This window comes from Martes martes (genome assembly GCF_963455335.1).
Source record: "Martes martes genome assembly, chromosome: 4".
Classification (NCBI taxonomy): Eukaryota; Metazoa; Chordata; class Mammalia; order Carnivora; family Mustelidae; genus Martes; species Martes martes.
Window position 1 is genome coordinate 19,926,107 of NC_137891.1, and position 16,261 is coordinate 19,942,367.

The following is a 16,261-nucleotide window of genomic DNA, read 5'->3' on the forward strand; positions in this document are numbered from 1 at the left end:
CAAATGTGGAAGAATCAAATATCAAATAATAACAAAAGGTTGAAGGAGAAAATAAAAGTCCCTGAGATTCTACAGGCCTCAGAGATGGCCTACAGGCCACTTTCCAGAGATAAGCACAATGTTTCAGTGTAGACCTTGACTACTATATGTGTGTGTGTACATGTATTTATATGAGTGTATATATGTATATGTCTGGGAGAGGATATGTCTATACTCATATATCTCTTTACACACTGTCCTTTTGAATGCCTAAATAGTATTCCATTGAACAGATGCAACCCGCTTCTTGAGTAACTAATCATTATTTAGATTTCCCCCAATTGTTGCTATTATGAAGAATGTATCAATGAATGTGGTTCATGATTATTCAAATTTTGTCTGTTTTCCTTAAGACAAATTCCTAGGAGTGGGATTTTGAAGCAAAGTGTACATTTTAAAAATATAAATATATGATACACAATTAACACTTCTCAAAGTTTATATTCCTCTCAAAAGGCACAAGAGCCTTTCAGCACTCCCTTTTCAACATATTCTCACTTTAAAAATACATATTTTCACTAAAAAAAATCGCTTTTTCTGATCTAATAGGTAACTTTCTTATTATTCCATAAGGTTAAATTTTTTTTTTCTGTTTATTTCCATGTTTGTTTTCAAAATTATACAGCTGACTGACTCCTACCTTGCTTATGGTTCACTCTGAACCCTGGCTTTTAAAAATTCCATTTTTACACAAAGCCAGTAGTTCCTCAATAAATTCAGCTTGTTAATAGTGATTTTTCTTTGTAAACAAAGGGATTTTCTTATGAAACTAGAGCAACAATAAAAGTATATGTGTTATATGAATTATCCTTGAATTGGGAAAAAAAAATCAGTCCAAGTAACCTTGGAAAATTGCTAACCATTGGGAATAGCAGGTCCTGGATAAAGGAATTTCAAGCATTTCATCTGCTTGGGAAGCGAAGGCAGAGGAAGAGGGGATATCAAAAAAATCAGAGAAAATTTGGATATAAAGGTAATTCTAAAAGAGGGGAAATTAAACAGTAGTTGTATGGTTTTCTAGCATGGCAACTAGTACTTCTTTATTCATTTATTCATTTAGCAAAGTGTCTGTTGGTAGAATATTACCAAGTAGCAACATTGTTTTCTAAAACCATTGCCTTCCACTTACGACATATAATAAGGGATGAAGACCTCAAGTGTCCTTAGCTTAGAGACGGTTTTCTTGACCATTCCATGTCAAGTAGCATCCCCTTTCCACTCTGTCTCTCTCTATCAGTACCATCGTATTATTTCCTTCATAGCACTTGACATGAGCTGAAATTATCTTGTTTCTCCTGGTCTGCTTGCCTATGGTCTGTCTTTCCCAATTGGAATAGAAGCTCCGTGAAGATGTTCCGTCTTGTCTTTCTTGTTCTTCATGACGCCCGCCCCACCCCTAGCACCTGGAACATGGAAAACATAATAGAACTATGTATTGAATAAGTGAATTCATTATGAAGTTTCTTAGTACATCAACCCTGAATTTAAAGAGTTGTGTTTTATTTTCATGATAATTTGCAAGTAGATGGAATGCATGCTCGTGGAACACCTAGCATGTGCCAGGCACAGTCTCAGATACTGGAGACATAATGGTGAAGAGAGATGTGGTTTCCCCCCCCCCCCCCCCCCCGCTATGGAGCTTCCAGTCTAGTAGATGAAAATGCAAGCAAAAAAATATAGCACTCTCTTTTATTTTTTTTTAATTTTTTAAAAAAGATTTTATTTATTTATTTGACAGAGAGAGATCACAAGTAGGCAGAGAGGCAGGCAAAGAGAGAGGGGGAAGGAGGCTCCCTGCTGAGCAGAGAGCCTGATGTGGGGCTCGATCCCAGGACCTTGGGATCATGACCTGAGCCAAAGGCAGAGGTTTTAACCCACTGAGCCACCCAGGTGCCCCAGCACTCTCTTTTAAGTGAAAATGTTAATTTTCTTAAATATTTACTATTGATAGAGTTAAACCATGAGCTCGAAATCAAGTATGTTCAGACAGAAATCTGTAACCCATCTACTGGCCTCCTGGAGAGGAGGGGCTATGACCCCTCATTGTAGATGGGGCCATATTTTGGTTGATGGTTGGCACTGTGAGTGTTTTTCAGATCCCTTTAAACTCTACATCTCTGTTGAGGACTGGACCCTCCAGCCGCAGCTTAGAGCAGGAGAGGATTTGGTTGCACTATCATTTGTAATTAAATCAAACTCATTAATGTCAAGCAAAGCTACTTTGGGAAATAAAAGAGCCCAGCTGTAGTTACTCTGCCTAAGATGGTGGAAACACCTATCACAAACCTTACACACCGTACATTTTCCTGGGTTTTTGTTTTGTTTTGTTTTGTTTTTTTTTTTTTTTTTAGTACAGTGTGCAAATGGTAAGGGTTCCATTTTTCCAAAGGAGCCCAATTATGTTTGGCTTCGTACTCTGATTTGAAAAATTAGGAATTCAACCTATTTGTAAGTCCTCCAAATATCATCTAGGCCTCAGGCCAACTCTAATTTCACAAGCAGATTAAATGATGTGGGATTTTAGCTCTTTTTGTTGGCAACACTTGTGAGCAATTGTGGCCTCTTTCATTTGGTTTGTGAGAAGCAGTGACAGTGTTTTATTGTGCCGATTTCAGCGGGCGGCTGGGAGTGTACTAAGGACAGATGCGGAGAAGTAAGAAACGAAGACAATGCTTGTCACTGCTCAGAGGACTGCCTGGCCAGGGGAGACTGCTGTACTAATTACCAAGTGGTTTGCAAAGGTACATGTTTCTGTGGGTTGGCTAGAGCTTTAAAAGAATAAAAACTGGAGATGCTCCAAGGAATCTTGGATGTTGGGGCTGTAACACCTTGGATATGGGTTTGGAAGGAGGGAAGAGGTTGTGTTTTTAAATTTCTCATGCTTTTTTCTTCGTTTTGCTTCCCTGCATTTCACAGATCTGAAATAACAAGGAAATCGCCCCAAATTCCAGAATGTGGTAGAATCCTAATAACGAAGAGTTTACTAAAGTTCCTGTCTTGGTCTTAGATCAGGTTGTCTGAAAGCAGAGCCCGAGAGGGAATTCCGTGCATGGAATGTATTGAGGGAACGCTCTGTGGGAAAACCATGGAAGGGAGCATGAAGGAGGTCGGGGCAGGGGGCAGCCAGCAAGGATGTGGTTTTAGGGGAAGTCTCACCTTGGCGTGATTTACTGCAAGGTCTGGAAGGTGAATAATAGCGTTCTTACCCTTGAGGCAGGGGGAACATGGCTTTTGTACCCATTGGATGTAAGCTATAAACTGGAGCACTATCCGCAGCCTGAAGATGTGTGTACCAGCTGGTAAAGAGGATCGGGGCATGCACAGCTCCTGTTGTACCCCAAAGCTCTGCATGCATATCTGTTCTCTTGGTATGGTCAATTGTGGAATATGATGGTTTTATTCTAATAGTAAATATCAGTCGGTGAACTAACAAAAATATAAAAGATGACGTTTCTGTCTCTAAGGATCTGAAGTTACCATAGCACCCAATTACAGAGGTTAATGGAAAGATCCAAGAATCTTTATGTAAACTTTGCAAGTCACTTTATTGTCAAAATTAAGTCCTTCTTCCTAGCTGTGCCATGGAACATTTAAGAAGAGTTTCTGTGAAAAGATTTCAGGAAAAAAGCAAATCCATTCTGAAACGTGTTTTGTGTTCAGTTTGTGGCGGGAAGGTATTCCCTAAATCCTGAATTTGGAAACTTTCCCTGCCCAAACAGTTATTGTAACTTTTGATAAAGCATACAATCAACTGAGAATCTTATTCCTTTTCCTTTTTGCCCCCCCCCCCGCCCATGTAATAAATGTAAACCACAGAGGTTATTAGAAGAGAAAAGACCAGAAAAGTCCTAGGTGTCGCTGGTCATTGAACCATTCAACATTGGGTTTTGCTGGTTAAAACTTCTAGTTGTAGTACTTTTGTGAGAGCCCCGGGTTACTAGATATGTGGTAAAACTCCCCCCAGTTTAAGGAGCATGTTACTAACCTACCCAGCTGTCAGGAGTGAGATTCTTGTTGACCAGGGCAATTTCTGATTTCCGATGGTCAAAATACGTGATGTTTATTTGCCTTAGGGCCATTTAAAGCAAATGCTTTTTGATAATTTTCATTTTCTCCTAAGGAAGCCTCGTCATTAATGTTTCTCTGGTTTTAAACCTGAGCTCTTTTCTGTTCTCCATTCTTGACGGGGTAACTCAGGAAAGCTCTTGGATCTTGGAGGAAGAGAAAAGTGAAAGAGCATTGATTTTTTCCCCTAAATTCACGGGCTGAGCACCGATCCAGTGGCAAATCATCTTTCTCTTGCAATCTTCCTATCATTCCTGAGTATTCTAAGCCTTTCCCTGCAACTGAAGGGAAGTTGTGCCATACTTTCTAGGGCTCTGAGATGTTCAGTGGTGGAGAAAAGAATGTTCCATCTAATGACCAAACAGTTTATTTCTGGAGGGAAACAAACATGAAATTTTGTTCACTGACGCCACTGGTGTTTTTATCTACAAACCATTTAGACTCAGAAGGCTCACATAAACACCACTTGGGGCTATTAAATATTAGCTTTTCCATTATGTATGGGTGTACTTTAGTAAGCCAAACCAACACTGGACTTTATTTCAGAGTTTCTGTTTAGATGGTGTCCCATAAGCAAGGAGTATCCAGCAAGACACGGGGCCTAGGGTTGCGGTCTTTAGGGCTCTGGCTGTCGTTGACCATGAGACTCACAAGTGAATTTACCCACTTTACCTTATAGGAGAGACACACTGGGTAGATGACAACTGTGAGGAAATAAAGACCCCAGAATGCCCTGCAGGGTAAGTGCCTTTTATAAACATGATGAAGTTTTACATATTAGTTGATAAAATATCCCAGGATCCAGATAGGTACACGGTGACAAACAATGTAAAAGCTGAGATCATCTTATACAGGTAAACTCATACTCAAGTACTTGTAAGTGATTAATTCATCGAAAGCTAGAATGCACATCTTGAAGTAGTGAGTTTTTATTTTTATTTTTTTTTAAGATTTCATTTATTTATTTGAGAGAGGGGGAGGAGCAGAGGAAAAGGGAGAAGCAGTCTCCTTGCTGAGTAGAGAGCCTGACGCAGGGCTCGATCCCAGGACGCTGGGATCATGACCTGAGCTGAAGGCAGAGGCTTAACCATTGAGCCACTCAGGCACCCCAAAGTAGGGAGTTTTTAAAACCTTTTCTCTTATTGCCTCTGCACATATCCTCTGAATATCCTCTATACATCACCGTAGCTGAAGATTTTTACAAACTGTATGTAAATATCACCAGAGAAGGAAAGAAACATTTCTGGCATTGATTTGTTATTTATTTTTTGGGTTTGTTTTTTTTTTTCGGAGTTTTTTTCTGGGAAGGCTGCTTCTGCCTTTTTTGGCAGGGGGGAGGGGAGGACTACAGAACTTCTCAAAAATATCATCCAAGCTGGTAACTCCTACTGGATGCTGCAGGAACTTGACAACTACTGAACGCTGGGGTGCAGCCAGGCTTGAGTGACCCCCACAGTTCAAGTGCGACTGGCGTGAGACACTTACTACGCCTTCCAGGAAACTGCTGAAAATTCATGGACCCTGAAAATGCCTGGCAGAAAATAAATTTTCAACAAGTGTGTTTTCATGAATGTATTTGTTCAAGTGGATATTTGTTTTTTAGCGGCATAGCCTGCAACGCAAAATCCGAGTATTTCGATATTGTCTTGATTTTCATCTCCTCCTTTGGCTTTAATGAGCCACTGTACCTCTTTGGACTTTCTGAATGGAATGGCCATAGTTTCTGACTGTTTAACATGTGTTGAGTTATTATGGGGGACAAAGCAGTCTAGCAGTAGAAGCCCTGTTAATGGAGAATAGTCACAACTATAATGAACTCATCGATAGTATCATTCTATGGGCTTTATCTGTGATGCGTCTGAAATACGCCTTATTTGTTATGTGGCTTCAATAAACTCAAGTCAAACTATGAGGAAAAAATGTTTTCCTGCAGTTCAGTATTCTCAAGTCTGACCGGCCAATTCTGTCCTCAGACTATAACAGAGGTTAAATGAATCGTCTGGTCCTTTATTGGTGAACTTTTTAAAGCTCTTCATCAATTTTGATTATTTTTAAAGTTATTTTATGATTAAACCTAAAAGAATTCTTTTATAAGTTTTAGGGACAAGAGTGCTACTGCCATAAATTTCATGCTCATTTACCCGTTCATTCATGTGTTTGATAATCATTTATTGAAGCCCTGCTAAAGGTCTACGAAATAGAAAGATGGATAAGACATAAACTATGCATCGAAATAATGTAGTATGTATGTGAATGAAAAAAGAGGTATGAATTAATATCTTAAAGGAATTCAGAAGTGTGAGCAGCTAACGTTATAGAAAAGGAAACCTTGAGGTGGGTTTTAAGGAATGAATAGGAGTTTTCTGGGTAGCAAATGGGAGAACACTTGTTCCAGGCAAATAAAACAACTTTATACAGTGTGAAAAACCTTGTTTGCAGTGTGAGAGGCAGCAAGGGAAATCTGAAGTCCAGTCCCTTCCCTGGCCATGTAATGACCTTGGTCACTTAACTCTGGACTTTGGTCATCACACATGCCATGTGGCTGGCAGCCCAGGCCGTAACCAATAGCCTCACTTGACGTTTCATCTTGGAAACTCCTGGTCTCAGTTGTGCAGAATGAGAAGGCACAATGGAAACTTTGTGGCAGGACGTTTTCTAAAGCTTAATATGTTATTCTTGAAGGTTTGTTCGCCCTCCATTAATCATCTTTTCGGTCGATGGTTTCCGTGCATCATATATGAAGAAAGGCAGCAAGGTCATGCCTAACATTGAAAAGCTGAGTAAGTCCTTTTCATTCTGTATTCTCATCAGCATCCATGATCTGCCCAGTGCGTGCTCAGCTATGAGCTTGAGAGCTATGGACGAGTAGATGTAGTCTATTATTTGAAATACAGAAGTGATTGTAACTCAAGTCTTCGGTGGTTTCTGAAGCGGAGTCCCATATGTGAAGTGACTCTTGTCCTGTTGTCTGAAATTCTGTCCCTAGGGTCTTGCGGCACACACTCTCCCTACATGAGGCCCGTGTACCCAACAAAAACTTTCCCTAACTTATACACTTTGGCCACTGTAAGTATTTTTTCTTTCTTTTCTTTCTTTTTTTTAATTTTAATTTTATTTATTTATTTGAGAGAGAGAGAGAGAGAGAGAGAGCACACGGGCGGGGTCTGGAGGGGAAGAGGGAGAGAGAGAAACAGACTCCCTGCTGAGCAGGGAGGGAGGGCCCCATGTGGGGCTCCATCCCAGGACCCCGAGATCATTACCTGAGCCAAAGGCAGACGCTTAACTGCCTGAGCCACCAGGGTGCCTCCTAAGTATTTTTTCAAAGGATGTAAATTCAAAGGGTGTGGGTGTAGATTTCATCCTGAAATGACTTAAAGGGAGATTTAAAAAAAACATGTTTCTCAGTGGTCCAAGAAAATCTGTCTGTTTTCTATCTTGTCTGCCTGAGCTGTTCATGGTAAGTGTCTTTTACAACTTTGTCGGGGACCAAACCTCACGGTCACTTCAAAACTGAGAACATTTTTTCAGGTACCATTCTGTTTGAACACATACATTAAGCTTCTGTCAGATACCACAGGATCTGTTGTTTATTTTCTGGGTTTTCAAATAAAAATATTGACTTCAGGGCACTTTGTTTTCGTTTTTAGATACTCCCAGTCCTACCTTGTTTTCTTCTTAAAAAACACAATTTGTTTATTTATTTTGTTATTATGATGAATTCGAGGGGTTCTGAGGTAGAAGTAGAACTTAGGGAAAAGGAAAAGTGTATTTATAAATAGAAGCTTCTTTGGAGGCACAGAAGTAAATTTCAATCTGCAGGTTAACTTATTACAATAAAAGTTATTGTCATCTTACTAAATCGTAACAGTTAAAAAACCCCAAATATTAACTTTCTTATTATCATGTTAAGTCTCTCAGATAGCTTATGATTAATAAGACAACATTCATGTTTGCTCAACACACACAAGAGTCTACATGTATCTTATATAAATTTGGAAATTAAATATTGCTATAAAACTTCCTATGATAAGAAAATATATGGTAGAACTAACATGTACAGATTATCATATTGGTAGTTTAACAATAAATTTGTTTTTACACAAAGGGACTGTATCCAGAATCACATGGAATTGTTGGCAATTCAATGTACGATCCTGTATTTGATGCTACTTTCCACCTTCGAGGACGAGAGAAGTTCAATCACAGATGGTGGGGAGGTCAACCGGTGAGTTCTGCGTTTTGTGTGTATGTGTATCTGTGCACTGAACCATTTCATCCCCAAATTTTTACCTGCATAAAAGATGCATATAATTTCCTCAGACTTGGCAACGTTTCTGCCCTTTAGTGTTGTGTATATATATCTGTGCACATAATACCTGTATATATGTATAAATAATGTGTATATTCCTATGTCCATGTGTGTCTCTATATATGTGTGTGTATGTGTAGGTGAGGTTATGATTATAAATGTGCCAGAGGATAAATGTCTTCATTAGATGCTGGTAATGGAAATGGTGACAGAAAGGCACATTTCAGAGACATTTTGAGGAGGGAATATATAGTCAGATCTTACTGATTTACTAGATTTAGGGGTACAATAAAAAGAGAAGTGAATGATTAGGACTACCCCCAAATTTTGGCCCAGGTACCATATGTACAGAGACAGAGAAACTTGCTGATAAGAAGGAGCTCAATGAACTCGCTGGGAATTCGTGAATTCTTTTGTTTAATCCATTTTTTGAAATTCTTGGAAGTTACATGTAAGTGGAACCCTATCTTCATTTTTTTTTTTTTTAAAGATTTATTTATTTATTTATTTGTCAGAGAGAGAGAGAGAGGAGCGAGAGTGAGCACAAGCAGACAGAGTGGCAGGCAGAGGGAGAAGCAGGCTCCCTGCTGAGCAAGGAGCCCGATGTGGGACTCGATCCCAGGACGCTGGGATCATGACCTGAGCTGAAGGCAGCTGCTTAACCAACTGAGCCACCCAGGCGTCCCTTTTTTTTTTTTTTTCCTATCTTCATTTTGGACCAGCAAATTAATACTTTGAAAGAACTCATCCTGTTTACTTGGGATCTAATGGATGGGCAGAAAGTAAAAAAAGGATGTAGGTGGCTCTCTACATCATATTTTTCCTATGACTGTATACGAGGTTAGGCAACTTGATTTGGTCAGACATGAGCAAAAGGGCAACATGAGACAAGGTTGTTGAATGTGCAGAATTGAACCAAGGGCACACGCCCCAGGGTAAAAGGGCCAAGATCCCCACAGGAACACAGCCCAGTATACACAGCCAATGAAAAACATGTAGAAGAAAGACAGGAAATGGTCCCACCTTATGTCAACTCTGACTGGAGGCCACGGCCCCCCGGAGCTCTGGTTAGGACAGAGGGCTGAGACCCTTGTGTATCGGCCATGACATGCAGATGGCCAGTGTCTGCACATATCCATGACTCTACCATCCCTGAGCAATCCCATACCCAGAAATCTTTGCTCCAATCTACGGGCAAGCTAGAGGAAAAAAAGTCAGAAAAAAATGGTATTGCTTTGATTAAAGGTCATTTATAATTACAAAAATAGATTCATGCCTAACAAAACCGTATGCAAAGCTAAACATGGGCTTCTCATTAAAAAAAAATAATAATAAGTATTGGAAGACTCCTTGTATGTCTGTAGAAGTGTTTCTTTATGGTAGAGGTTCTGATTCTGCTGTCTTTGTTCAGGCTGGACTCCCAGAAGTCTGTGATGACCTGAGCTGTGAGCTTAGTGAAATTTGTTTACAGGGTGGATTTCATAAAGTTTAAGATAGAGGAACATTTTATGTGTAAATAAAATTATTAAAATTAGAGTTCTGTCAAGTATTGCTCATTGGTTTTTTATATTAATTTTGTCATGGAAGCAAAGTTGCCTGAGGAACCACAGAGGAGATGGAGAGAAATAGTCATTTATCAAATTGGATCACCTTACCCCCAGTGTTACCATTAGTTTCCCTCTGGGTGGGCATGGCTCAGAAGATCAGTCCACATCTTCATTAACTTCTGCAGAAATGGAGCAGAGGGAATGCTGCGAAGCTGCCCAATGGAATGAAGTCGTTTTCAATTCTGTTTGCCTATTTCCTGACTTTCAATGTTGACAGATTTGACCAAGTTTAGTATTTTCCTAGTGCTGACAACGATTTACAGTGAAATCTGTACTTCTGTCTTCCTCTTGATTTGTACTTCTATCTTCTTGAACAAGGGGACACCATAAAAATTTCAAGGAACATAGTAGCTATAACTTAAACACTATTTATTATTGAAATTAAACATATACAAAGAATATAGTGACAGAAACTGTAAGGAACCACAGAATAAGAATATAAGAAACTAGAAATATTAGACGAAGAGATGAGCCTTAATAAATATTTCTCAGGCATTTATCCCACCCTCTCAGAGGCTTATGCATTTCACAAAATCACCAGTGGAAAAAAATAACTGGGGTTGAGAAAATATTTATAAAAATCTTGGGTAATGAAATTAAACTCAGTTTATTTTTATTGAATGATGAAACCATGAAAGACATTTGGCTAAATAATAAAGGAGTCAGAGTAAATGGTAAATAAGAACCACTCTAATCCTACTTTAAAATTTAATAGATGGGATGAGGCATTTGTATATCATGCATCTGAAAATTTGAATCTTACATTAGGCTTCCAAAAATAATTTCCTTTAATTTAATTTCACCCCTCCCCGCTTTTTTTGTAGCACAGATATAGCCATTTTAGCCAACTCAGGTCTGCTTTTAATCTGTTAGTCCTCACAATGGGCTATTAAAAGCTGTCATTCACTTTATGATGCTACAGTTCTCATACATATTTTAATGGGATTCTTGTTGTTGTTGTCATTGCTTTAAAATTATACTTGGTTCTTGTTAACGATAGTACGCTCCATACTTTTACTGAAATTCCTTAAGCGTGTTCATGTCTTTGAAAAATCTCTCCGCTCTAATCCTGCAATTTCTGAAGATATCTCAGTGGGAAATTCCCTGTTTGGTTTAAATCTGGACTCAGCAAAGTGGACAATGAATGAGACTCCCTAGGAGACTCCAACTCCACGGAAGGTGGGGATTTGAGAAGTCAGCCCCGCCCCCCCCCCCCCCCCCCCCACAATGCAAGTCCTCTGAAGCCACAGTTTCTAGAGCAAGGCGTTTCCAGGAAGAGCAGGTGCTGTCTTACCACTCCTCAAGAGGCTTGGTCTGCCGCTGCGTCTGCCAGCAGTGGTCATGCAGTGAGTTGGTCCGGAGACCACCCTCGTGAATTACTGTAGTGGGAAAATGCAAGAACCACGGCAAAGAGAAGCAGGATGACATTAGAGCAGGCATGAAATTCCGGCCCTAAAGGGTTGGCTTGATGGAAAGTGCCAGACTATTTCTGCCTATTTTATTATCCTGCTATTGGGCAGTTTTGCTGTCTTTTCAGGAAAATTTTACTTTTTATTTATTTTGTTGTTTCTTTCCTATAGATTGCTATAAACCTGGGCTTCCCTCCCCCTCTTTTTACTGTATCCTAAGGTACTTAGGTTGGACTCTGCTCTGAGCTGAGGGGTCTCTAATGCTCACTTAGCCGCTTTGCTCCTAGACTCCTAGTTATCTTTCAAATTTCAGTTGAAATATCTGTCCCCAGGTGGTCGCTAAGCTCCTCCAGCCCTGGCTAAGCTCAGGGACCCTCCTTTGGGTTTTCATATTATTTCTGTCATAAATTTGACCGTATATTTTTGAAATTATTCACATATCTGCTTTAGACTGTGGACCCCATGGAGGTAGAATCCCTTTATTCTCAGTCTGTAATCTACAGCCTGATGCATTCAGGGGCCGCACTACCATGTCTTGGATTGAACTTGGACTGGACCATATCTGAGGCATGTTTGCCTGTACTTTTTCCTTGTAGTTTATCAGTCACCGTCTTCAGGCCCTAAGCACTTCCAAAGAGCCACACGGGCCCACAGTCTGCTCTGCTACAAGCCCAGTCCTCATATGGTAGCTTGTTCTGATCTGGAATCTCAGTAAGTGATTTCCTACAGCAGATGCTACAGCCCCAGCCACCCCTCTGGTCTCCCGGAATTCCATTCATCCTGGCTCTGTGCTTTTGAATGCAAAAGAATCATTTCCCTGCGAAGAACTGCTAGAAACATTACAATGGTAGCTCATGTCTTTGAAAAACTTCTTTGCTTATTTTCTTTTTCAAAACTTCTCCCCTTCTCCTATTCACATTTAATTTAATGCGATCGGGTGTTGGATTTCACATTTAAATCCTCTGATTCCAGTGAGAAAGCATTTTTAAAAAAAAAATTCCTGATAACCTATCAAGTAGGTGCAAAAATTTTCCCACTTGTTCCCTCTTCAGAATGCCGTAACTAAGACATAAATGTTGAGAACTGTCTCTAGATAAAGCAGAGCAGTGGAGAATTATTGGCATTAAAGGTGGGGAAACCAAACCAGTGTCCTGTCAGGTTATTTTTGTTGTGCTGTTTTACTAGTCTTGGGGGAAATTTATATTCATTCAAATTCAGAGAAATACTGATTCCCTTTTCTCTGAATTAACAAGGAACTTGAAACTTCTCTCTCTATATTTCTCTAATGGTCCCAGAGGCTCGGTTTCAAATTTTTTTTTTTAACCAAAAAAAACAATTTTTTTTTGTGACTTTTTTTCCTCTGTAATTACTAGAATTAATTTCTGTGTTCAGAAATATGATATATACATATGACCTACAAAGGAACTTTTAGAGCTATTTATGATCTGATTTAACTTAAGAATGTCATGCTTCAATCTCCTACCATTTGCTAAACCTTGACAGAATGGCTTCATTACCACTAGGATCCCTTTGTTTGAGGTTTTTAAATGTTTTCAAATTTTAAATATTCTTTCATTTGTTCACTTTTTCCACTTTTCCGACCATGCTCCCACTTTTCTTTTAGAAAATATGGCCAATATGATTTGTACCAAAAGGCAGGAAGAATGTTTTTGCTTCTTTTTTTTTTTGAGAAGAAATAAATTTTTAAAAAATGATTCATTTATTTATTTGAGAGAGACAGAGTGTTGGGGGGCTGGGGAGATGAGCAGAGGGAGAGGGAGAAAGAATCCTCAAGCAGACTCCCCGCTGATCACACAGGACTCTGAGATCATGACCTGAGCCAAAATCAAGAGTCAGACACTTAACCAATTGAGCCATCCAGGTGTTCCGGGGGAAAAAAAAGAAAAAGAAAAAGAAAAAAAATACACACACACACACACACATAAAATTATATATATAAACAATTATATATAAATAAATATATATATAAACAATTACCATTTAATTGTCTTCATGGTCTGCTTGCTTCTTACAGTTGGTAAATTTTTTTTTTTCTGATTACAAAGATGTTAATTGTCACTGTAAAAATCTGGGGAAGTGCACAAAAGTATAAAGGGCATATGACCCTAACTTTGCCCTTGGGAACATTCTAGCACACTCACTTCTGCCACTCTCTCTCCCCGTGCTCTTTCCTTATACCATTGCAAAGATCCTTCTGGTGCTCTTTTCCTTGAGCATTGCTGAGCGAAAGGTTACCCATAGGGCTTCCTGTTGCCCAGATAATGCCAATATCAGCATAATTCTACAACATAACTTTTGAAAGTGCGAGCTCATCATTTGGCAAAATTGCATTAAAAAATTTCCATTAGAAAACCCCAGATTAATCTTATATTTCGCAACTGCAGGATAATGCCTAGTACAACTTCTTCATAAATATGAAGGCACTGGATTTTGTATGCAGTTGTTTGGATAGGAAAACACTAGCGTGAGTCTCTGAAATTAAAGGAAGTTTGGAAATAGATCATTTAATGTAAGAAACTGGTTGGGGCACCTGGGTGGCTCAATTCATTAAGCATCTGCATTTGATTTAGCTCAGGTCATGATCTCAGGGTCGTGGGATCCAGAAGGCAGGTGGGGGCTTCAAGCTGAGATGGGAGTCTGCCTGAAATTCTCTCTGTCCTTCTGAACCCCTCCTCCTCCTCCTCCTCCTCTCTCTCTCCCTCTTTCTCTCTCTCTCTCTCTATATATGTGAAACTGGTCTCTCTGGGATCTGATGTGGTTTTGAGTCACTTGGTGGATGCCCAGCACTTAGTTTTGACTGAATCTTGACGGTAGGGGTGCTGCCAATGAGAAAGAAAGGACATGCCCAGGCCTGGACATGCCCTTTCCTTATGGGCCCAGCTTACGCCTCCCCAGAAGATCTGCCCCAGTTTCAAATGACCAATGCAAACTCTACAAAGCAAAAGGGTGCATGGCAAATTTCTTTCTACTTTCCTGACATTGTATTTTCTCAGTTTCCAGAGGCAGTTGGGGTGGGTAGAGGGCGGGCTCGTATTCTCTTGCTAGAGGTGGGATAGAGTGCAGGGTTTGAAACTTGGCAGACCACGTGGACCAGCAGCAAACCACCTACACTCTAGAAGAGTCCCTGGGTGTCATCAGGCTCGGTCTGGATGAACGAATTTATATGGAAATGAGAAAGGACAGAGAGCTTTGAGGCAGATTACATGCTTATGATCAACATTTAAATATGATACTGGGAACTGTGGAAGAAACTGTGACTACTATAGAAATCGATGAGAAAACATACGGAGATATATAGATCAATAAACTGGAATATTCCCGATGCTCTTTGTCTGGGGAGATGGTGTTGTACTAGTTGCCCTCTGTGAAGAGTTGGCTGAAACAAAGAATTTACCGTGTATGGAAAATGGGAGATTTGCATGATCGCGTCTTCAAGTGTAGAAGACATTCAAAAGAGAACCCTGCCCAGATTTTGAGATTAAGAAATAATGACCAAGGATTCTTCCACTCCCAAAATGAATTGGCTTGCAGATAACTCAAAAATTCATAAACTAAAGGGCATCTTTTTTTTCCTAACCCTTTCAAAAACGTGATCACCAAGAAAAAAAAAATGAATGAATTCTGGTTGAAACGAAATGAATTTTGAATCCTGGTTGGCCTGCGGACCCCCAGCATGCCAGAGTTTGTCTGTAAAGCAGAAGGATGCTCTGAACCAAAGTCTGAGGGCAGTCAGAGCAATTAGAGATCCTTATCTCTATGACCCATCCCTGTGGGACGAGGGCACCACCTCCCCCATGCTGGCGTTCCCAGGCAGCTCACACCTCCTCCAGTCTGAGAGAGTTCTCCAAGCTCTCCTGCCCATCCCTTACTTGCCAACTGCAAGAGCTATGATTCCGCCAGGTTGGAGATCTTCAGTCCCTCCTCAGGGGTTTGGGAATCTGCAGAATTCCCCAAGGCCGGATGTCCCAGACCCTTCTGAAGACATGGCCAACCTCATGGAAACACCAGATCTCCCAATTTTCCCCCTTCCTCAAACCCCAGAGGTTTCCCCTGGAGTCTGTAAGACCCTCTGGAAGTCTGGATACAAGGAAACCGGAAAAGGGGCTTGCTGCAATTTCTAGACCGTTTCTGCTTGGGTGTTATAACAAAGCAGCCACATTTCTTCCTGCTTGCCTCCTGAGGAGTGGGGGGAAGGTTCTGTGTACACACTTATGTTCAGTGGGACACTGGCCATCCTAAGCTGTTTTTAATGTTCCTAGAATAACTGGATTATATTTCTTTCCATTGCATCATAATTAAGATTAAAATTGATCCAGCGGTCGCCAAATGCTAAGACACTGCTTTAAGGACTTTAAAAGTATTAACTCATTACAGCTTAGAATAATCCCATGTGCTAGGTAATACTATCTACATTTTAAAGGAAACCAAAGCCCAGAGAGCTTAAGGAACTCACTGGAGGACCACACCATTGGTGAGTGACAAAGGCAAGGCTTAAAACCCAGCGATCTGGTTGCAGAACTCAGGTTCTTAGCCACTGGATCTTCTGTCTCCTACAACATGTGCTGGAAAGAATATTTTAAAAGCCTCAATGAAATGCTTGGTTCCCCTAACTTATCCCAGGAGCTTATTCCTTAAATTCCATTTATTGGAAGGCTAAATAAAAGATACATGAGAAAATCCAGGATAAAAAAATAGCCTTTTTTTTCCCCCCCTTTTTGCCCTTTTCATTCACCTTGTTTAAAACAAGACAAAACTAAGTTCCAAGATTCTGGCATCTGTGTACCATTGGTGTTCTCCTCTGTTGGCTTTCA

The 16,261-nt window shown here is 40.1% G+C and overlaps 1 protein-coding gene across 1 annotated transcript in view; it reads left to right on the forward strand.

The window, feature by feature from the left end:
• Nucleotides 1-16,261, forward strand: part of ENPP2 (ectonucleotide pyrophosphatase/phosphodiesterase 2) — a gene marked incomplete at its 5' end in the record, with an annotated part of 105,667 nt that overhangs the window by 39,027 nt on the left and 50,379 nt on the right. Inside the window, 5 exon segments of the mRNA XM_080800000.1 lie at nt 2,655-2,780; nt 4,784-4,844; nt 6,787-6,884; nt 7,091-7,170; nt 8,210-8,329. Coding sequence (XP_080656126.1) covers nt 2,655-2,780; nt 4,784-4,844; nt 6,787-6,884; nt 7,091-7,170; nt 8,210-8,329 — 485 coding nt within the window.